The sequence below is a fragment of the Triticum urartu genome, chromosome 6 (assembly GCF_003073215.2).
Source record: "Triticum urartu cultivar G1812 chromosome 6, Tu2.1, whole genome shotgun sequence".
Classification (NCBI taxonomy): Eukaryota; Viridiplantae; Streptophyta; class Magnoliopsida; order Poales; family Poaceae; genus Triticum; species Triticum urartu.
In genome coordinates this window covers 99,750,709-99,772,205 of record NC_053027.1, presented here as the reverse complement: position 1 = coordinate 99,772,205, position 21,497 = coordinate 99,750,709, and the positions used below count along the sequence as shown (strand labels likewise).

The 21,497-nt window shown below is 46.2% G+C and overlaps 3 protein-coding genes across 3 annotated transcripts; 2 read left to right on the top strand and 1 right to left on the bottom strand.

The window, feature by feature from the left end:
• The first annotated feature begins 177 nt into the window (after window positions 1-177).
• Window positions 178-1,273, top strand: LOC125516628 (protein MAIN-LIKE 2-like). The gene is made up of 3 exons (XM_048681998.1): window positions 178-279; window positions 360-979; window positions 1,078-1,273. The coding sequence occupies exons 1-3, from the start codon at window positions 211-213 to the stop codon at window positions 1,271-1,273; spliced, it is 885 nt and encodes a 294-aa protein (XP_048537955.1). The 5' UTR covers window positions 178-210.
• Window positions 1,270-2,819, top strand: LOC125516627. The gene is made up of 6 exons (XM_048681997.1): window positions 1,270-1,338; window positions 1,420-1,640; window positions 1,717-2,014; window positions 2,122-2,214; window positions 2,290-2,466; window positions 2,544-2,819. The coding sequence occupies exons 1-6, from the start codon at window positions 1,270-1,272 to the stop codon at window positions 2,817-2,819; spliced, it is 1,134 nt and encodes a 377-aa protein (XP_048537954.1).
• A 527-nt stretch (window positions 2,820-3,346) lies between these two features.
• LOC125512108 (ensconsin-like) lies at window positions 3,347-4,134 on the bottom strand. Its single transcript, XM_048677174.1, has 2 exons — window positions 3,906-4,134; window positions 3,347-3,839 (listed from the first exon to the last, which is right to left on the bottom strand). Exons 1-2 carry the CDS (start codon window positions 4,107-4,109, stop codon window positions 3,531-3,533), a joined length of 513 nt encoding a protein of 170 aa, XP_048533131.1. The 5' UTR covers window positions 4,110-4,134; the 3' UTR covers window positions 3,347-3,530.
• Window positions 4,135-21,497: the final 17,363 nt, after the last annotated feature.

Here is a 21,497-nt window from a genome sequence, read left to right as displayed (position 1 = left end):
AGATATATGATCTGTTTTTTAGATATATATTAGATGTTGATTTTATTTGAAATATTAGATGTTGAGTTTATTTGAACACATATGACATATTCATTGTGTGAGAAGGAGATGTTGAGATTTTGTAATTGAACACATGTTAGATGTTTAGTGTATACCGATATTTGAGATGAAGATGAACTCATATATGTTTATTGTTTGAACTTTGTAAGGATGGTTTGGCTTCTCGACGATGTCTACGACACGAAACACCGGGCCTACATGATGCGCGAGAAGGAGATGGTAATAACGAGTAATCTAAATATTTTGCCTTAAGTTGAAATTTACATGCCCTAAGATTTGTCATTACTTGTTTTTTGCAGAAGCTTGAACCTTTGAAGATTCGGTATCACGGGGTCTCTCGTCCTGCCATGCCTTACGATGAGAGGTACACACCGTACATCAAGCAGGCAGGACTACTCCTGTGGATTCAGTTGGTCAGCCGGTCCACGCCGAATCTGAACGCTCCACTGGTGTCCGCTCTTGCTGATCGGTGGAGGTCGGAGACGCATAGTTTCCATCTTCGGACTGGGGAGATGACCGTGACGCTCGAGGATGTCTCGTTGATCACCGGTCTTGCTATCGACGGGATGTCTCTCTGTATGAGCACCGATTCTGATGGGTGGCGCGAGCAGATGATTGCTCTTATCGGTATGGCTCCTACCGAGGCTGAGGCTGATGTAGAGGAGGGAGAAGAGAAGAAGAAGAAGGAAAGGAAAGCATCCGGAGCTGCTTTCACGTGGATTCAAACTCACTTTGCGACGTGCCCTCCGGATGCCACTGATGACGTGATCCAGACACATGCTCGTGTCTACATGTGGTATGTTGTGTCGAGGACTTTGTTTCCTGACTCCACTGGCAAGAACGCTCCATGGATGTGGCTGAAGGCGTTGACCGTCTTCGATAGCAAATGGAGCTGGGGTTCAGCTACTCTTGCCTACTTGTACCGATAGGTAGTTGGTCTGTTTTGTGATCAACTCATTTCTTCATTAGCAATGCAAGCTTGCTGTCAAGTTAACATTGTTTTTCTTTCATATGCAGCTGGACGATGCGTGTTGCAGGATCACAGATAGTGCAGGCATTGGTGGTAATATGCTTCTACTTTCTGTATGGAGCTGGGAGCGTCTGCCTGTTGGACGCCCGAAGAGCGTCAGGTTTAATCCTTGGTATGAAGATGAAGATGACGAATTACGGCGCCCCACTTGGGCTTACAAGTGGGATGTGGTTTCTGAGATGACAAACGATGTCAATCTCATGTACCAGAAGTACGTTGCCGAGTTGGACACGATTACGCCTGAGCAGGTAATGAGGTCATTACTTCAGTCATTTCTCATGTTTGCCTAAAAAAATTCACCAATTTTGCATTGTTGCCCTATTTCATAGGTGGAATGGCAGCCATATGGCGCCGATGACAGACTTGGGTACACCCCGGAGTTTACCATCAACCCGATGTGCTTGCGGGATAGGGATCTCTGGCGTATGCGGTGCCCACTGATATGCAACTGGGTTGTTGAGTTTCATTTGCCACATCGCGTGTCTCGTCAGTTTGGTCTGTTCCAGCCTCACCCGCTGGAATGGGTGGATACGGACAAAGCACTTCATAGGTAAGACAACATGAACCGTATTGACTAAGCATCGTCACTCCTTGATTTTGCTAATGTTTGGTTTTGTACCATGCAGGTTGGACAGGAGAAGGCAGCGGAAGATAAAGGACTGGGACAAGCATCATGCTTCGTATGTTACCCGCTTCCAGCTTTGTGTGGAGGAAGCTCGTAGCAGTGCACGCGCCAAGCTTCGTGAGCATAGTCCACTTGCTTTTGATAACTACATACGATGGCTTCTTGAAAATACTCGAGTTGAGATATGCCCGCCGGCATATAATGAGGATATTCTTGAAGAACCCGTAAACTTTGAGGATCTATCAAAGGGGAAGTACAACAGAGATGTCAGGGTAGGGCACGGAGTCCCTGCTGTGCCGGTGATTAACTATGTGGTAAAGTGTTTCTTCTTTACTTTCCCGTTGGCCGTATTACACATGTTTGAATGGCTAACGTGTTCATTCTTTCTCATCCGCAACGCACTGAGATCAAGAAAGCAGCTGATGAGAGCCAGTCTATTCTGGAGGAAACACCGGTTGGAAAAGGCAATGATGATGGTCCACTACGAGCATTCCTCAAGGTACAAATCGCATTCACTATGAGAGGTAGTCTATGTTGCGGAGTTTCATATCTTCCACACTTGTTCATGTTACAGTGTCAGGCCAGGAAGTTAAGGCGGTTATCGAATCTTCTCGGTTGCCGTGATCCCGAAATTGATGAACCATCTGCCTCTAGGTCTGGTACACCATCAGACCCCTCATCTCACCATCAGAGGGACGATGTGAGTTCCTCATATGCTTATCAGGATGATGAGGGTGCGGCCACCCAAGAGGTATGAATAATCCTTTAGATGTGATTCTCACTTGATTACGACGTCGGTCTTCACCATATTGTTTGATTGTGTGATAGGGCGATGAGCTTGATGATGACATGACTTTGGCGGACGCTCAACTTCGGTCCCCATATGTGTTCAAGCCTAGGCAGCCCAGACGCTGGTACACGCCCAACGACTTTGACAACAGAGGCAACCCAAAGGTGGTCGTAGGGACCTCGCGGATGGCTAGCTTGGATCATGAGGCGGAGGCGGAGGCGGAGGAGGAAGTGCAGGAAGAGGAGGCTCGTCCATCCAGGAAGAAGAAGATTGCCTGCAGGCGTGGCACCAGGAACATGTGCGGAAGGCATTAGTGTTTGTTACTATGGAAGTGCTCTCTTGTAGCCGTTTCGTTAGGTTGATGAACTTGTTGGGTTATGTTATATGTTGGTGAACTCTTACTATTGTGGTATTTGTGTTGTCCTAAAAGATGTGATGTTCAAATTATTAGTTGTCTTTGTTCAGTATTTGTCCTAAATGATGTTGTCTTTGTTCAGTTGAATTGTTCAGTATTTGTATTTGCCAAAATGGAATCTATTTCTGCAGTTTGGCAGTTAACAGCACTGCAGCGCCTGACAGTCAGGCGCTGCACTGTACTATGCAGCGCCCAAAGCCTAGGCGCTGCACCTCACAGTGCAGCGCCCGTCCCATAGGCGCTGCTTAACTGGCCATGGCTGCCCATAGGGCCACAGAAGGCTTTGAGCACTAACAATCCACGAAAATTACCAAGTTATAGTGCAGCGCCTTTGTTCTGGGCATTGCACGGTTGTTTACTGCAAAAACAGAGTTGACAGCACATTCATTTCACCAGAACATCATAATACTTACAATGACTGCATCATCACAACAATTTGAACAAACAAAAATTTTATGCCGACGAGTTCATAACTTAAGACAATTCGAACTACGACATGGTTCACGACACATTCATTACAAATGACAAATGGTAGCTTGCCCTAGAAAATAGTTCACCAACATCTTACATGCCCTCACAAGTTCACGACGAGTGCACCGAACCGAAGTCCCTACTGAGTAGAGCGAGGCCATTTCCCCTTCTTGTCACGGGCCGAGTCCTCCTCTTGCGCCTCGCGAGCCTTTGCAAGCTTTCTTGCCCTCTCCTCCTCACGAGCAAGTTTCGCTTGGCGTGCCCTCTCCTCGTCTCGTTTCTTCCGCTCCATCCTCTCCTTCTGACGACGCTCTTCCTCCAAGCCTCTTCGAAACGATTCTTCGAACCGCCGTTGCCGCCTAAGACAATCTTGGTATTGGTCCTTTTTGACATCTTCTGGCACTTCAAGATCTATCCACGTGAAGTACTTGCATAGAGGAGGCGGTGACTGCATACAAAATTTTTGTTAGTGTTGACACACATTTGATAGTAACATTTTACTTCTTGAGCTTACCGGTGGTTGGTCATAGGCGTTAGTTGGAAGTGCACGATCATAAGCATAGTTCGGGCATACAAAATATCTCCGCCCTTCCGTCCATGATTTATTTCGGTCGGTGGATACCTTCACCTTGCAAACATCTCCACACCAACATGGCGGGATGTTGGCATCTTTCTCCTTCACCTTGTCCAAAGATGCGTCCTCCCACTTGTTCGGCATGTCTTCTTGGTTAGCACACGGTGGCCTCGTCATGAAACCGGATGAAGCCATGCCTACAAAACCGATAATTCTTGGTCAACCCTAACCCCCACTTAACAATAACCCTAACCATAGCATAACCCTAGCATAACCCTAACACCAACATCACACACACATACCCCTAACCCTAGCATACCATGAAAGCCTAACCAACCCAAATTAGCAAAGAAACTTAACATCATTCAACAAATATTTGCAAATCCAAGCCAAAACTAGGGTTTCCCCAAAGTAGCAAGATTTGAGCAAATGTGACAATTCCTATGGATGAAAACAAGGGGAACGGAGGAGATTACCTTAAGGGAGGGTTTGGCTTCGAAATCCACGGTCAAATACTCCGGATCTGAGGAGGATTTGAGAAGGGGAGAGAGGAGGGCAGAGGGGAGGCACTGAGCTTCGGGTTTGTGTGGGGGTGGGGGTGTGTGGGGTGGGGATGGGTGGGAGGGGGTGAGTGCAGCAAATAGATGTCCAGCCGTGCAACGCCTAAGGGAGAGGCGCCACACACCATAGTGCAGCGCCTACTCTTTAGGCGCTGCACTTCTGGACATCCCAGTCCAGAGAGCAACAGAAGCTTCCAGTATGTTTTCTACCCAAAAAAATGCTAAGTGAGTGTGCAACGCCCAAGGGATAGGCGCTGCTCTGTACTGTGCAGCGCCCAGGCGTGAGGCGCTGCACATTATCTGCTGTTTTCATATACAAAGTGATTTTTATGTTTTGTGATTCACATAGATGGCACATAATCATATCCAAATCACATGTAGTAGTCCAAATCACATACTCATACACACATAGCAATAGAGTTGTCCAATCAGATAGTCATACACAAACATTTAGCCAAAAAGACATAGTCATTTACGTCCTCATATCACATAGTAGCACACATTTTGGTTCATAGAAAAGGTCATGGTCCTTGTCCCTTCTTCTTCCCTCTATTCTTCTTCTTTCTTCTTCTTCTCCCTCCTCCGACCACCAAGGGAGCTCACCTTTCGCCTCCATGTCCTCCACCCTTCATTGTTTCCATACCTATGAAAATGTCAATATAATAGTTAGTCACACAATGCAAAATGACAACACAAGCATTGAGCCAAAAGAACAAGATCATAGTAAGTCACATACGGCAATGGTCCATTGAGCCAAGTGAACATTCCTCCACCACGGCCGCGCCAAGGCCAAGATCACCACACTGCCTCTACACCACCAGGCCTAGACCACCACGCACGGCTCTACCGCACCAATGGCCTAGAACCACCACCACGGCCTTTTGCACCACCACGGCCAAGACCAGCACCACGACCTAGGCCTTCACCATGGTCAAGACCATTCACCACGGCTCTACCCCACCACGGCCTAGACCATCACCACGGCCTAGGCCTTCACCACGGCCAAGACCATCCCCATGGCCTAGGCCATCACCACGGCCTCTAACACCACCACGGCCTCTACCACCACCACGGCCTCTTTGTTGCCTAGTGCCCCGTTGGCTTGTTTGACTTGGTTGGCTACTCCTTGGTTGACTTGGTTGGCTATCATTTGCTTGGCTTGTGCTTGCATCATTTTTCTTTGATCTTTTTCTTGATTTGGGACAAGTTCTTGTGTTGTGTCCCCCATGACTGCAGTCCCCACAACGGGATTGCTCACGAGGCTCTTGGAATTGGCCGGTGCCGTATTCTCCACCGCCACCACGGCCCCATCCGTCCATGTCACCTCTAAGACGCTTTGTCTTACGTCTTCCCCGTCTAACGACCTTCAATTCCGGGTCCGCCATAGTTGAACTCCATGATACTCCGGCCTATTGTTGATTGGTTCCAAGTAATGGCTGAAACCGGGAGCCCATGTATTCTTTACCGTCATGAATTGAAGAACTCGGACTCCCTCACGTTAAGAGGGTGATTGACGTCCACATTCCTAACAACGGGCTGCATTTAACAAGTGCGAGCATGGAGATGAAGCAACGATGGCCTCAATGTGAAGGAAATATGCCCTAGAGGCAATAATAAAGTTATTATTTATTTCCTTATTTCATGATAAATGTTTATTATTCATGCTAGAATTGTATTAACCGGAAACATAATACATGTGTGAATACATAGACAAACAGAGTGTCACTAGTATGCCTCTACTTGACTAGCTCGTTAATCAAAGATGGTTATGTTTCCTAACCATAGACAAAGAGTTGTTATTTGATTAACGAGGTCACATCATTAGTTGAATGATCTGATTGACATGACCCATTCCATTAGCTTAGCACCCGATCGTTTAGTATGTTGCTATTGCTTTCTTCATGACTTATACATGTTCCTATGACTATGAGATTATGCAACTCCCGTTTACCGGAGGAACACTTTGGGTGCTACCAAACGTCACAATGTAACTGGGTGATTATAAAGGAGCATTACAGGTGTCTCCAAAGGTAGATGTTGGGTTGGCGTATTTCGAGATTAGGATTTGTCACTCCGATTGTCGGAGAGGTATCTCTGGGCCCTCTCGGTAATACACATCACATAAGCCTTGCAAGCATTACAACTAATATGTTAGTTGTGAGATGATGTATTACGGAACGAGTAAAGAGACTTGCCGGTAACGAGATTGAACTAGGTATTGGATACCGACGATCGAATCTCGGGCAAGTAACATACCGATGACAAAGGGAACAACGTATGTTGTTATGCGGTCTGACCGATAAAGATCTTCGTAGAATATGTAGGAGCCAATATGGGCATCCAGGTCCCGCTATTGGTTATTGACCGGAGACGTGTCTCGGTCATGTCTACATTGTTCTCGAACCCGTAGGGTCCGCACGCTTAAGGTTACGATGACAGTTATATTATGAGTTTATGCATTTTGATGTACCGAAGGTTGTTCGGAGTCCCGGATGTGATCACGGACATGACGAGGAGTCTCGAAATGGTCGAGACGTAAAGATTGATATATTGGAAGCCTATATTTGGATATCGGAAGTGTTCCGGGTGAAATCGGGATTTTACCGGGTTACCGGGAGGTTACCGGAACCCCCCGGGAGCCATATGGGCCTTCATGGGCCTTAGTGGAAAGGAGAAAGGGGCAGCCCAAGGTGGCTGCGCACCTTCCCCCTCCCCTAGTCCTATTAGGACTAGGAGAAGGTGGCCGGCCCCCCTCTCTCTCTTTCCCCCCTTGGGAATCCTAGTTGGAATAGGATTGGGGGGGAGTCCTACTCCCGGAAGGAGTAGGACTCCTCCTGCGCCCTCCTCCCTGGCCGGCGCCCCCCTCCCCCTTGGCTCCTTTATATACTGAGGCAGAGGCACCCCAGAAACACACAAGTTGATCCACGTGATCTATTCCTTAGCCGTGTGCGGTGCCCCCTGCCACCATATTCCTCGATAATACTGTAGCGGAGTTTAGGCGAAGCCCTGCTGCTGTAGTACATCAAGATCGTCACCACGCCGTCGTGCTGACGGAACTCTTCCCCGACACTTTGCTGGATCGGAGTCCGGGGATCGTCATCGAGCTGAACGTGTGCTCGAACTCGGAGGTGCCGTAGTTTCGGTGCTTGATCGGTCGGATCGGGAAGACGTACGACTACTTCCTCTACGTTGTGTGATCGCTTCCGCAGTCGGTCTACGTGGGTACGTAGACAACACTCTCCCCTCCCGTTGCTGTGCATCACCATGATCTTGCGTGTGCGTAGGAAATTTTTGAAATTACTACGAAACCCAACAGTGGCATCCGAGCCTAGGTTTTATGTGTTGATGTTATATGCACGAGTAGAACACAAGTGAGTTGTGGGCGATATAAGTCATACTGCCTACCAGCATGTCATACTTTGGTTCGGCGGTATTGTTGGATGAAGCGGCCCGGACCGACATTACGCGTACGCTTACGCGAGACCGGTTTCCCCGACGTGCTTTGCACATAGGTGACTTGCGGGTGACTGTTTCTCCAACTTTAGTTGAACCGAGTGTGGCTACGCCCGGTCCTTGCGAAGGTTAAAACGGAGTCAAATTGACAAACTATCGTTGTGGTTTTGATGCGTAGGTGAGATTGGTTCTTGCTTAAGCCCGTAGCAGCCACGTAAAACTTGCAACAACAAAGTAGAGGACGTCTAACTTGTTTTTGCAGGGCATGTTGTGATGTGATATGGTCAAGACGTGATGAGATATAAGTTGTTGTATGAGATGATCATGTTTTGTTGAAGTTATCAGCAACTGGAAAAATCCTTATGGTTGTCTCTCTATTGCATGAGATGCAAGCATCCAATAATTGCTTTACTTTATCGCTATGCGATAGCAATAGTTGCAAGAGCAATAGTTGGCGAGACGACCATGTGACGACATATTGATATAGATCAAGATGATGGAGATCATGGTGTCATGCCGGTGACGATGGAAATCATGATGATGCTTTGGAGATGGAGATCAAAGGCACAAGATGATGATGGCCATATCATGTCACATATTTTGATTGCATGTGATGTTTATCTTTTATACATCTTATTTTGCTTAGTTTGACGGTAGCATTTTAAGATGATCTCTCACTAATTATCAAGAAGTGTTCTCCCTGAGTATGCACCGTTGCCAAAGTTCGTCGTGCCCAGACACCACGTGATGATCGGGTGTGATAATCTCTACGTCCATCTACAACGGGTGCAAGCCAGTTTTGCACACGCGGAATACTCAGGTTAAACTTGATGAGCCTAGCATATGCAGATATGGCCTCGGAACACGGAGACCGAAAGGTCGAGCGTGAATCATATAGTAGATATGATCAACATAACAATGTTCACCATTGAAAACTACTCCATCTCACGTGATGATCGGTCATGGTTTAGTTGATTTGGATCACGTAATCACTTAGAGGATTAGAGGGATGTCTATCTAAGTGGGAGTTCTTAAGTAATATGATTAAATTGAACTTAAATTTATCATGAACTTAGTCCTGGTAGTATTTTGCAAATTATGTTGTAGATCAATAGCTTGCTTTGTTGCTTTCATATGTTTATTTTGATATGTTCCTAGAGAAAAATTGTGTTGAAAGATGTTAGTAGCAATGATGCGGATTGGATCCGTGATCTGAGGTTTATCCTCATTGCTGCACAGAAGAATTATGTCCTTGATGCACCGCTAGGTGACAGACCTATTGCAGGAGCAGATGCAGACGTTATGAATGTTTGGCTGGCTCAATATGATGACTACTTGATAGTTTAGTGCACCATGCTTAATGGCTTAGAATCGGGACTTCAAAGACGTTTTGAACGTCATGGACCATATGAGATGTTCCAGGAGTTGAAGTTAATATTTCAAGCAAATACCCGAGTTGAGAGATATGAAGTCTCCAACAAGTTCTATAGCTAAAAGATGGAGGAGAATCATTCAACTAGTGAGCATGTGCTCAGATTGTCTGGGTACTACAATCGCTTGAATCAAGTGGGAGTTAATCTTCCAGATAAGATAGTGATTGACAGAATTCTCTAATCACCATCACCAAGTTAGTAGAACTTCGTGATGAACTATAATATGCAAGGGATAACGGAAACAACTCCCAAGCTCTTCGTGATGATGAAATCAACGAAGGTAGAAATCAAGAAAAACATCAAGTGTTGATGGTTGACAAGACCACTAGTTTCAAGAAAAGGGCAAAGGGAAGAAGGGGAACTTCAAGAAGAACGGCAAGCAAGTTGCTGCTCAAGTGAAGAAGCCCAAGTCTGGTCCTAAGCCTGAGACTAAGTGCTTCTACTGCAAAGGGACTGGTCACTGGAAGCGGAACTGCCCCAAGTATTTGGTGGATAATAAGGATGGCAAAGTGAACCTAAGTATATTTGATATACATGTTATTAATGTGTACTTTACTAGTGTTTATAGCAACCCCTCAGTATTTGATACTAGTTCAGTTGCTAAGAGTAGTAACTCGAAATAGGAGTTGCAGAATGAACAGAGACTAGTTAAGGGTGAAGTGACGATGTGTGTTGGAAGTGGTTCCAAGATTGATATGATCATCATCGCACACTTCCCTATACTTTCGGGATTAGTGTTGAACCTAAATAAGTGTTATTTGGTGTTTGCGTTGAGCATGAATATGATTTGATCATGTTTATTGTAATACGGTTATTCATTTAAGTAAAAGAATAAATTGTTGTTCTGTTTACATGAATAAAACCTTATATGGTAACACACCCAATGAAAATAGTTCATTGGATCTCGATCGTAGTGATACACATAATGATAATATTGAAACCAAAAGATGCAAAGTTAATAATGATAGTGCAACTTATTTGTGGCACTGCCGTTTAGGTCATATTGGTGTAAAGCGCATGAAGAAACTCCATGCTGAAATCACTTGATGCTTGCGAACCATGCCTCATGGGCAAGATGACTAAGACTCCGTTCTCCGGAGCGAGCAACTGACTTATTGGAAATAATACATACTGATGTATGCGGTCCGATGAATGTTAAGGCTCACGGCAAGTATCGTTATTTTCTGAACTTCACAGATGATTTGAGCAGATATGGGTATATCTACTTGATGAAACATAAGTCTGAAACATTTGAAAAGTTCAAAGAATTTCAGAGTGAAGTGGAAAATCATCGTGACAAGAAAAATAAAGTTTCTACGATCTGATCATGGAGACAAATATTTGAGTTACGAGTTTGGTCTTCAATTAGAACAATGTGGAATAGTTTCACAAACTCATGCCACCTGGAACACCACAGCATAATGGTGTGTCCGAATGTCATAACCATACTTTATTAGATATGGTGCAATCTATGATGTCTCTTACCGATCTACCACTATCGTTTTGGGGTCATGCATTAGAGACAGCTGCATTCACGTTAAAAAGGGCACCATCTAAATCCATTGAGACGACACCATGTGAACTATGGTTTGGCATGAAACCTAAGCTGTCGTTTCTTAAAGTTTGGGGTTGCGATGCTTATATGAAAAAGTTTCATCCTGATAAGCTCAAACTCAAATCGGAGAAGTGCGTATTCATAGGATATCCAAAGGAAACTATTGGATACACCTTCTATCACAGATCCGAAGGCAAGACTTTTGTTGCTAAATTCGGAAACTTTCTGGAGAAGGAGTTTCTCTCGAAAGAAGTGAGTGGGAGGAAAGTAGAACTTGACGAGGTAACTGTACCTGCTCCCTTACTGGAAAGTAGTACATCACAAGAAACTGTTTCAGTGACACCTACACCAGTTAGTGAGGAAGCTAATGATAATGATCATGAAACTTCAGATCAAGATACTACTGAACCTCGTAGATCAACCAGAGTAAGATCCGCACCAGAGTGGTACGGTAATCCTGTTCTGGAAGTCATGCTACTAGATCATGATGAACCTACGAACTATGAAGAAGCGATGGTGAGCCCAGATTCCGCAAAGTGGCTTGAAGCCATGAAATCTGAGATGGGATCCATGTATGAGAACAAAGTATGGACTTTGGTTGACTTGCCCGATGATCGGCAAGCAATTGAGAATAAATGGATCTTCAAGAGGAAGATGGACGCTGATAGTAGTGTTACTATCTACAAAGCTAGAATTGTCGCAAAAGGTTTTCGACAAGTTCAAGGTGTTGACTACGATGAGAGTTTCTCACTCGTATCTATGCTTAAGTCTGTCCGAATCATGTTAGCAATTGCCGCGTTTTATGAAATCTGGCAAATGGATAAACAAAACTACATTCCTTAATGGATTTACTAAAGAAGAGTTGTATATGATGCAACCAGAAGGTTTTGTCAATCCGAAAGGTGCTAACAAAATGTGCAAACTCCAGCAATCCATCTATGGACTGGTGCAAGCATCTCGGAGTTGGAATATACGCTTTGATGAGTTGATCAAAGCATATAGTTTTATACAGACTTGCGGTGAAGCCTGTATTTATGAGAAAGTGAGTGGGAGCACTACAGCATTTCTGATAAGTATATGTGAATGACATATTGTTGATCGGAAATAATGTAGAATTATTCTGTAAAGCATAAAAGGAGTGTTTGAAAGGAGTTTTTCAAAGAAAGACTTCGGTGAAGCTGCTTACATATTGAGCTTCAAGATCTATAGAGATAGATCAAGACGCTTGATAAGTTTTTTCAATGAGTACATACCTTGACAAGATTTTGAAGTAGTTCAAAATGGAACAGTCAAAGAAAGAGTTCTTGCCTGTGTTACAAGGTGTGAACTTGAGTAAGACTCAAAGCCCGACCATGATAGAAAATAGAAAGAGAATGAAAGTCATTCCCTATGCCTCAGTCAGAGGTTCTATAAAGTATGCCATGCTGTATACCAGATCTATTGTATGCCCTACCACTGAGTTTGGCAAGGGAGTACAATAGTGATCTAGGAGTAGATCACTGGACAGCGGTCAAAATTGTCCTTAGTGGAATAAGGATATGTTTCTCGATTATGGAAGTGAAAAAAAAAGGTTCATCGTAAAGGGTTACGCCGATGCAAGTTTGACACTAATCTAGATGACTCTAAGTCTCGGTCTAGATACATATTGAAAGTGGGAGCAATTAGCTAGAGTAGCTCCATGCAGAGCATTGTTGACATAAAAATTTGCAAAATACATGCGGATCTGAATGTGGCAGACCCGTTGACTAAGATTCTCTCACAAGCAAAACATGATCACACCTTAGTACTCCTTGGGTGTTAATCACATAGCGATGTGAACTAGATTACTGAATCTAGTAAACCCTTTGGGTGTTGGTCACATAGAGATGTGAACTATGGGTGTTAATCACATGATGATGTGAACTATCGATGTTAATCACATGGTGATGTGATCTAGATTATTGACTCTAGTGCAAGTGGGAGACTGAAGGAAATATGCCCTAGAGGCAATAATAAAGTTATTATTTATTTCCTTATTTCATGATAAATGTTTATTATTCATGCTAGAATTGTATTAACCGGAAACATAATACATGTGTGAATACATAGACAAACAGAGTGTCACTAGTATGCCTCTACTTGACTAGCTCGTTAATCAAAGATGGTTATGTTTCCTAACCATAGACAAAGAGTTGTTATTTGATTAACGAGGTCACATCATTAGTTGAATGATCTGATTGACATGACCCATTCCATTAGCTTAGCACCCGATCGTTTAGTATGTTGCTATTGCTTTCTTCATGACTTATACATGTTCCTATGACTATGAGATTATGCAACTCCCGTTTGCCGGAGGAACACTTTGGGTGCTACCAAACGTCACAACGTAACTGGGTGATTATAAAGGAGCATTACAGGTGTCTCCAAAGGTAGATGTTGGGTTGGCGTATTTCGAGATTAGGATTTGTCACTCCGATTGTCGGAGAGGTATCTCTGGGCCCTCTCGGTAATACACATCACATAAGCCTTGCAAGCATTACAACTAATATGTTAGTTGTGAGATGATGTATTACGGAACGAGTAAAGAGACTTGCCGGTAACGAGATTGAACTAAGGTATTGGATACCGACGATCGAATCTCGGGCAAGTAACATACCGATGACAAAGGGAACAACGTATGTTGTTATGCGGTCTGACCGATAAAGATCTTCGTAGAATATGTGGGAGCCAATATGGGCATCCAGGTCCCGCTATTGGTTATTGACCGGAGACATGTCTCGGTCATGTCTACATTGTTCTCGAACCCGTAGGGTCCGCACGCTTAAGGTTACGATGACAAGTATATTATGAGTTTATGCATTTTGATGTACCGAAGGTTGTTCGGAGTCCCGGATGTGATCACGGACATGACGAGGAGTCTCGAAATGCCCGATACGTAAAGATTGATATATTGGAAGCCTATGTTTGGACATCGGAAGTGTTGCGGGTGAAATCAGGATTTTACCGGGTTACCGAGAGGTTACCGGAACCCCCCGGGAGCCATATGGGCCTTCATGGGCCTTAGTGGAAAGGAGAAAGGGGCAGCCCAAGGTGGCTGCGCACCTTCCCCCTCCCCTAGTCCTATTAGGACTAGGAGAAGGTGGCCGGCCCCCCTCTCTCTCTTTCCCCCCTTGGGAATCCTAGTTGGAATAGGATTGGGGGGGAGTCCTACTCCCGGAAGGAGTAGGACTCCTCCTGCGCCCTCGTAATGATATAGCCGAGCAGGTTAGGATTTACGTGATCGAGTTCAAATTCGTAAGTAATGAAGGTTACCAAGATTTGTTTAATCGCGGTGTGAACTCGATTCAGTTATCGATGTCTTTGAGTGTTTATTAACTCAGAGCCCGTGAAAGAAAAAAAAATTCGGAATCAGTGAGAATGTAATACTTGATGAAGAACGCATAAGAAGTTATGCAGTTCCGTGATAATCTCGAGATACCAGAGGGGGTAATACTCGACGAAAGATCAAAGTAAAGGTTAGAATGGTGTATCGATCCACAGAAGACAAGTGCTTAAACTTGCCCGACAAATGGGATCTAAGAAGAACATATGGTCGGAACCACGCTTGCAAAGGATCAATTCACCAATACCAAAGGATATTATATTAAGGAAATAATTATTATTACAAGAAGCTTCCATGATAGGATCTACATCGTGTCCATGGGCATGAACACAAAGGTCCAAGGTCGACTCCCACTTCTTCAATGCATAACCTTTCATTCACAGCTCTAATAAAACGATTTCAGTTTGAAAACCTACCAGGTGAATTACTAGAGGAGTAAGACCGCTGAAAAGTTTTCGGGTTCACACAGATTAAGGAAGGCATAATGTTCAACCCATCGGGATATCTTAGAAATATATTCCACAAGTTTCATGAGTAAATATTACCAGCTCGAAAGCAGAGCATGGTTGGCAAAAGGAGAGGATACAAATTACCAAAGGCATTATGTATCGGAGAAAGAACTCACAAGGTGATTAATTATGAAGGACATTGTCGGATAATAATCCAACAGTGGATATGGTGATCCACAATGGAGCTGATGTGAGTATCGATACCCAATCAGAGGAAGAAAGAATGCAAATGCATCGTTTTACAGAACATCTGAATAATTCAACGTTTAAATAACAAAGGAATTATGATTTTCAAATCAAGGGATCAGGAGCAAATGCTCTGATCAAGGACGGACAAGTTGAATAGACTTAGGGGTACAATCGATGGCAATTTGATTGGTCGAGAACCAGCCCATGTTTAAAATGACATCTGAGATGGAAGGATGAATTCTACGATCTGAGTGAGGATTGCGAGAATTCGCAACATATTGAGTCAATGGACTCAAAATGATATTGACAAAGGTAGTCAATAAGATTACTATACTTATGGGATTAACCATAATGCAAGCAAGCAAGAATTTCAGGAGCAATAGGTTGCTCAGGATTTTCGGAAGATCGAATGGTATTTCGAAGAATTTTGTGAACTGCATGAATATCTGGGGATGAGCGGATACTCGATAAATGCGAGTAATTATCCGTAGTGGTATGCATGTGGCAAGGAACTGCAAGGCAGTAGGCACAAAGTATCCTCGGGGTATCTTATAATAACAAGATCGACTGGGAATAAAAGTAAGCACGTCAGGTCTAAATACTTATCCATAGGGATATTCCGGTGGTAGGGACTTGCAAAAGCAACGGCATAAGGTTTCGACAGAATATCGGAGAGTATCTTCGAAATCTTCTGGTGCAGCCGGCGATCACCTGGACTGAAGCGGCTCTCCGGGAGAAAGTATTTACGAGAACCTAAGTTAGATTTTTAGTAAACTCATTTAACCCGAATAGAAGAGAGATCAGAGTCCCAGAGTATAGGTCGAGGAATAAAAGATCCTAATACCACCCAAATGGCTACATGGGCCCGTAAGCCACACAACCATGTTAGTAAACAGTTTTCACTGACTAGACTCGACTTCGGCCAAGGAGTTTGGAAGGGGGATTCCTACAGGCAGTTGGCTCTGATACCAACTTGTGACGCCCCCGATTTAATCGTACACTAATCATACACGCAAACGTGTACGATCAAGATCAGGGACTCACGGAAAGATATCACAACACAACTCTACAAATAAAATAAGTCATACAAGCATCATATTACAAGCCAGGGGCCTCGAGGGCTCGAATACAAGAGCTCGATCATAGACGAGTCAGCGAAAGCAACAATATCTGAGTACAGACATAAGTTAAACAAGGTTGCCTTAAGAAGGCTAGCACAAACTGGGATACGGATCGAAAGAGGCGCAGGCCTCCTGCCTGGGATCCTCCTAACTACTCCTGGTCGTCGTCAGCGGGCATCACGTAGTAGTAGGCACCTCCGGTGTAGGGGTCGTCGTCGACGGTGGCGTCTGGCTCCTGGGCTCCAACATCTGGTTGCGACAACCAGGTAGAAGGGATAGAGGGAAAAGAAGGAGAAAGCAACCGTGAGTACTCATCCAAAGTACTCGCAAGCAAGAAGCTACACTACATATGCATGGGTATCAAACGGAGTAAGGGTATCATATGTGGACTGGACTGCAGAATGCTGGAATAAGAGGGGGATAGCTAGTCCTATCGAAGACTACGCTTCTGGCAGCCTCCGTCTTGCAGCATGTAGAAGAGAGTAGACTGAAGTCCTCCAAGTAGCATCGCATAGCATAATCCTAACCGATGATCCTCCCCTCGTCGCCCTGTGAGAGAGCGACCACCGGTTGTATCTGGCACTTGGAAGGGTGTGTTTTATTAAGTATCCGGTTCTAGTTGTCATAAGGTCAAGGTACAACTCCAAATCGTCCTGTTACCGAAGATCACGGCTATTCGAATAGATTAACTTCCCTGCAGGGGTGCACCACATACCCCAACACGCTCGATCCCATTTGGCCGGACACACTTTCCTGGGTCATGCCCGGCCTCGGAAGATCAACACGTCGCAGCCCCACCTAGGCACAACAGAGAGGTCAGCACGCCGGTCTAAACCTAAGCGCACAGGGGTCTGGGCCCATCGCCCTTAGCACACCTGCACGTTGCGTGGGCGGCCGGAAGCAGACCTAGCCTAGTGGCGTTCCAGTCCAATCCAGCGCGCGCCGCTCCGTCGCTGACGTCAAGAAGGCTTCGGCTGATACCACGACGCCGGGATACCCATAACTACTCCCACGTAGATGGTTAGTGCGTATAGACCAAATGGCCAGACTCAGATCAAATACCCAGATCTCGTTAAGCGTGTTAAGTAACCGCGAACGCCGACCAGGGCCAGGCCCACCTCTCTCCTAGGTGGTCGGAACCTGCCCTGCCGCTCCGCCTCAAAACTCCACTCGCGGGTGCTCCTCAAGCCCACCCGTCTTTAGTCACCACATGTATCATGTATAAAGTATATAGTATATACCCGTGATCAACTCCCGAGTGATCACGGCCCGATAGTATAGCATGGCAGACGGACAAGGATGTAGGGCCACTGATGAAAAACTAGCATCCTATACTAAGTATTAGGATTGCAGGTAAGGTAACAACAGTAGTAGCAAGGACAGGCTATGCATCAGTATAGGATTAACGGGAAGCAGTAACATGCTACACTACTCTAATGCAAGCAGTATAGAGAAGAGTAGGCAATATCTGGTGATCAAATGGGGGGCTTGCCTGGTTGCTCTGGCAAGAGAGAGGGATCGTCAACTCCGTAGTCGTACTGGGTAGCAGAGGCGTCGGTCTCGGTGTCTAGCGAGAGAAGAGGGGGAAGAAACAATAAATATTTAAGCAAACAGATGCATAGCGATGCATGACATGACAAGTAGCGGTGTTAGGGGTGCCCTATCGCGGTATGAGGTGATACCGGTGAAGGGGGGAAACATCCGGGAAAGTATCCCCGGTGTTTCGCGTTTTCGCACAGATGAAACAGAGGTGGAAAGTTGCGTGTTCGCTATGCTAGGGATGCGTAGCGGATAAACGGGCTGCGTATTCAAATTCGTCTCGTCGTTCTGAGCAACTTTCATGTACAAAGTTTTTCCATCCGAGCTACGGTTTATTTTATATTAATTTTAAAAGATTTAAATCATTTTTAGGATTTATTTATTTAATTTAATCAACATTATCCAGAATAGTGTCTGCTGACGTCATCATGACGTCAGCAAGACGTCAGCAGTTGACCAGGTCAACCTGACAGGTGGGTCCCGTTCGTCATACTCTGTTTTAATTAACTAACAGTTAATTAGGTTAATTAGTGATTAGGTTAATCTAATTATAATTAATTAACTTAATTAATTCCTTAATTAATTAATTAATTAATTAATTTTTATTATTATTATACTTTATATTATTTTTTAAAAAAAATTCCCTTTTTTTTAATTAAAACGTTCTGGTCGTGGGGCCCCATTGTCATAGGGCCACTGGGGTCTATGCGGGCGTGCGGGTTACGGGCTTCACCCAAACGGGCGATGGCCCGAGTGGGGGGGGGGGGCGAGCCCGACAGGGGAAAAACGGGGCGAGGCCACCGGGTGCCACCGGCGGACGACCGCGGCGCGGCAGCCATTAAGGGGGCCCCGGCGGAGGCGGCCAGCATGGCAGTGGCAGGCACGGCAGCTTGGGGCGGGGCCGGCAATGGTAGGGATGCGGAGGGAGCCGGGTCACGGCCACGGCGGGCGCAGAGGGGAAGGGGGCCGCGGCCAGCGTCAGGAGGCCGGGGCACGGGCGCCGGTGCGCGGCCAAGGCGCGGCGCGGCAGCGGTGAGCGCGGGGCCGGAGCGCGCGCGGGGTGGAAGCCGCGGCCAAGGGCATGGCCGTGTGGCAGCGGGCGCGGGCGGCGGGGCTGCATCGCCGGTGAGGCGAGGCCGCGCACGCGCGGGCGAAGTGGTAGCCGGGCGCGTGCAAAGGGGGCGGAGGCCGAGCGGGACGGACCCGAGCCATGACCAGCGAGGGGGGGGGGCGCGGCCGCGGCGAGGTGCGGTGACCAGGGGGGTCGGGCGTGGCGGACACGGGACGGAGGGATGGTGCGCTCGGCACAGGAGCTCACCGCGGGATGGTGGGGTCTAGGCAACTGGGCTTGGGGAGGAGGACGGAGACGACGGTTCGACGGGGAGGCAGGCCGGCGAAGGAGGTCCGTCGAGGAGGAGGGCGGCGAGGCGGCGTTCCGGCCGACGGGATCCGGGGCGACGGGGTCGGGCCCCTCCCCGATCCAGATCCAGCCGAGCGCGGGGGGCGCTGGGAAGGAGGGTTGAGGAGGTGGGAGCTGGGCGGCGGTGGCGATGGTGAACGGCGGCGGGGCGACGGGGATCGACGGCGGCGTCAGGCCGATGGGATCGGGGGGTTCGCCCCGATCCAGATCGGGGGAGGGAGCGAGGGGGGGCGAGCGGGGTGGGGCGAGTGGGGGGGAGTGGGGATCGGGTGGGTTAGGGTTTGCCTGGGGGTGGGGGGATAAGGCAGGGGCGGGGTGGGCTGGCCTGGCGGCCCGTCGGCTTCCTGGGCCGAGGCCCAGATGGCCAGGGGGTTCTCTCCCTCTCTTTTATTTTTTTGTTTTACCTTTTGTCTTTTCTTTTTATTTATTCTTTTCTGTTCTAGTTTAGTCATACTTTATTTTAGTTTTTTTATAAAACATGACCATAGCTCCTAAAATAAGGTTTCAGAACATCCCTCTACCATAAAAAGTTTGGTGGTCAATTAAACTAGTTTAACATTTGTTTATTATTTAAAATCATTTGAATAATTGTTTTGCTATGGTTTTATTCACTTTAGAGTATTTAATCATTTCATAAAAGTGTGGTTCCTCCACCATAATTGATTATGATTTAGTTGCAACAATTTGAACATTTTTGATTTGACTATTGGAAACTTTTAATGTTTGACTTCAATTGAAATTTGAATTTGGCTCGGATCTGAACTAACACGAGATTATCAATAGTAATCGTGGTGACATGGCATCATTACCAGAGGGTTACTGTAGCTTGATTAACCGGGCGTCACACCACCGGGGTCAAGTTTCTTGTGTCTGAGCAATGCATTGAACAATGTGGCAAACCGCTTGTTGGTGAAAGCGAGACAACAATCTTGAAGATCATCGGCCAACTCCTTGATACCACATGCCCTATAGAAGTTTGCACAAAAGTGCCTCATGCACCATCGATGGTGCAACTTTCTATGTCCAGGAATGTCAACCACCACCGCATTGAGAATTCCTGGATGGCGATCCGATATGACACAAATTTCCCTTTCAGCCGGTAATACCCTTGTTCTCAATTGACGCAAGAACCACTCCCAGTTATCATTGTTCTCCACCTCAACCAAAGCGAAAGCCAAAGGCAACACCCGGTTATTGGCATCACTTGCTACTGCAACCAATAAAGTGCCCTTGTATTGTCCGGTCAAGAACGTGCCATCAATGGCGATGACGGGCCGACAATGCTCAAAAGCCCTCATGCATTGCTCAAAGGCCCAAAATGCACGGCCAAATACTCGGACGGTCCTCCCGTTGTGAATCAATGTTTGGTGCCCATGAGGCTCAACCACGTGAACCATGCCTGGGTTTGTAGTGGCCATAGCTAACAACAACCTAGGGAGTCGGTTGTATGCTTCCTTCCAATTGCCATACAACATCTTGAATGCGGATTGCTTTGCCTTTCATGCCTTGCCGTACTTCACCTTGTAATGAAAGATGGCTTTCACAAGGTCAATGACACTCTTGATGCTCATTGTTGGAAGTGTGGATATTTGGTTGGAAAGCCTATAAGCGATGAACTCGGACGTGAGTTGTCTGTGTTGTTGGTACACAAGCTTGCCATCCGCATTCTTGTGCCGGCACATGTGATTTGGTAGACAACTTACTTTGCGCCAAGTGGGACCTCCTTTCCATGGCCTTGCACGCACAATCCATGGACAACTTGGCACTTCACATTTGACCGTGTAACGCACATTGACGTCCGAGTTGGCTACTTTATGTGGACGATAATGCGTAACCGAGTAGTTGTCGAGCCACATCTTCAATTCCAAGAAGGATTGAAACTCACAACCGGGATATATCCCGTTCTTGCCGTCTTCCAAATCACGGTGAGAACTTGGCCTAGCTCCAAGAGATATGCATTTGCCACCATCCACAACGGCTTCATCCGCGAGACTAAGATCATTGAACAATGGTGTCTTGTGATCCCGCCCAAATACCTTCTTGAATGCTTGGGCCTCCTTCGGTGTGAACCCCTCCTCATCAACTTCTTCATCGGGACCATCGTCATCCGAGTCCGATGCATATGCACGGGAAAAAGGGATGGATTGGTCCATTGTCTCTTGCACATGATATTGGTCGAGATCACCCACATTGTTGTCATGGATATCAACTTCGTTGTCATCCTCCTCGTACTCATCATTCTCCTCTTCAAAACCTTCATTTTGGTTGTTTGGAGTCGGGCTCAATGTTGGCCAATCTTGTTGCGTGAAATGAGGTTCACTCATTTGATCTTGGTTCATGGGTGGTGGAGTGCTAGCAACCAACGGGGAGGGGTTCCGGTTCAAGTCCAAAT

Excerpts from the sequence above, each read along its gene's own strand:
- LOC125516628 (XM_048681998.1), top strand. The coding sequence starts at position 211 with ATGGTTTGGCTTCTCGACGATGTCTACGACACGAAACACCGGGCCTAC. Across the intron at positions 280-359 it reads TGATGCGCGAGAAGGAGATG|AAGCTTGAACCTTTGAAGAT; the intron begins GTAATAACGAGT and ends TGTTTTTTGCAG. Across the intron at positions 980-1,077 it reads TCAGCTACTCTTGCCTACTT|CTGGACGATGCGTGTTGCAG; the intron begins GTACCGATAGGT and ends TTTCATATGCAG.
- LOC125516627 (XM_048681997.1), top strand. The coding sequence starts at position 1,270 with ATGACAAACGATGTCAATCTCATGTACCAGAAGTACGTTGCCGAGTTG. Across the intron at positions 1,339-1,419 it reads ACACGATTACGCCTGAGCAG|GTGGAATGGCAGCCATATGG; the intron begins GTAATGAGGTCA and ends CCTATTTCATAG. Across the intron at positions 2,215-2,289 it reads CACTACGAGCATTCCTCAAG|TGTCAGGCCAGGAAGTTAAG; the intron begins GTACAAATCGCA and ends TTCATGTTACAG.
- LOC125512108 (XM_048677174.1), bottom strand. The coding sequence starts at position 4,109 with ATGCCGAACAAGTGGGAGGACGCATCTTTGGACAAGGTGAAGGAGAAA. Across the intron at positions 3,840-3,905 it reads ACGCCTATGACCAACCACCG|TCACCGCCTCCTCTATGCAA; the intron begins GTAAGCTCAAGA and ends TTTTGTATGCAG.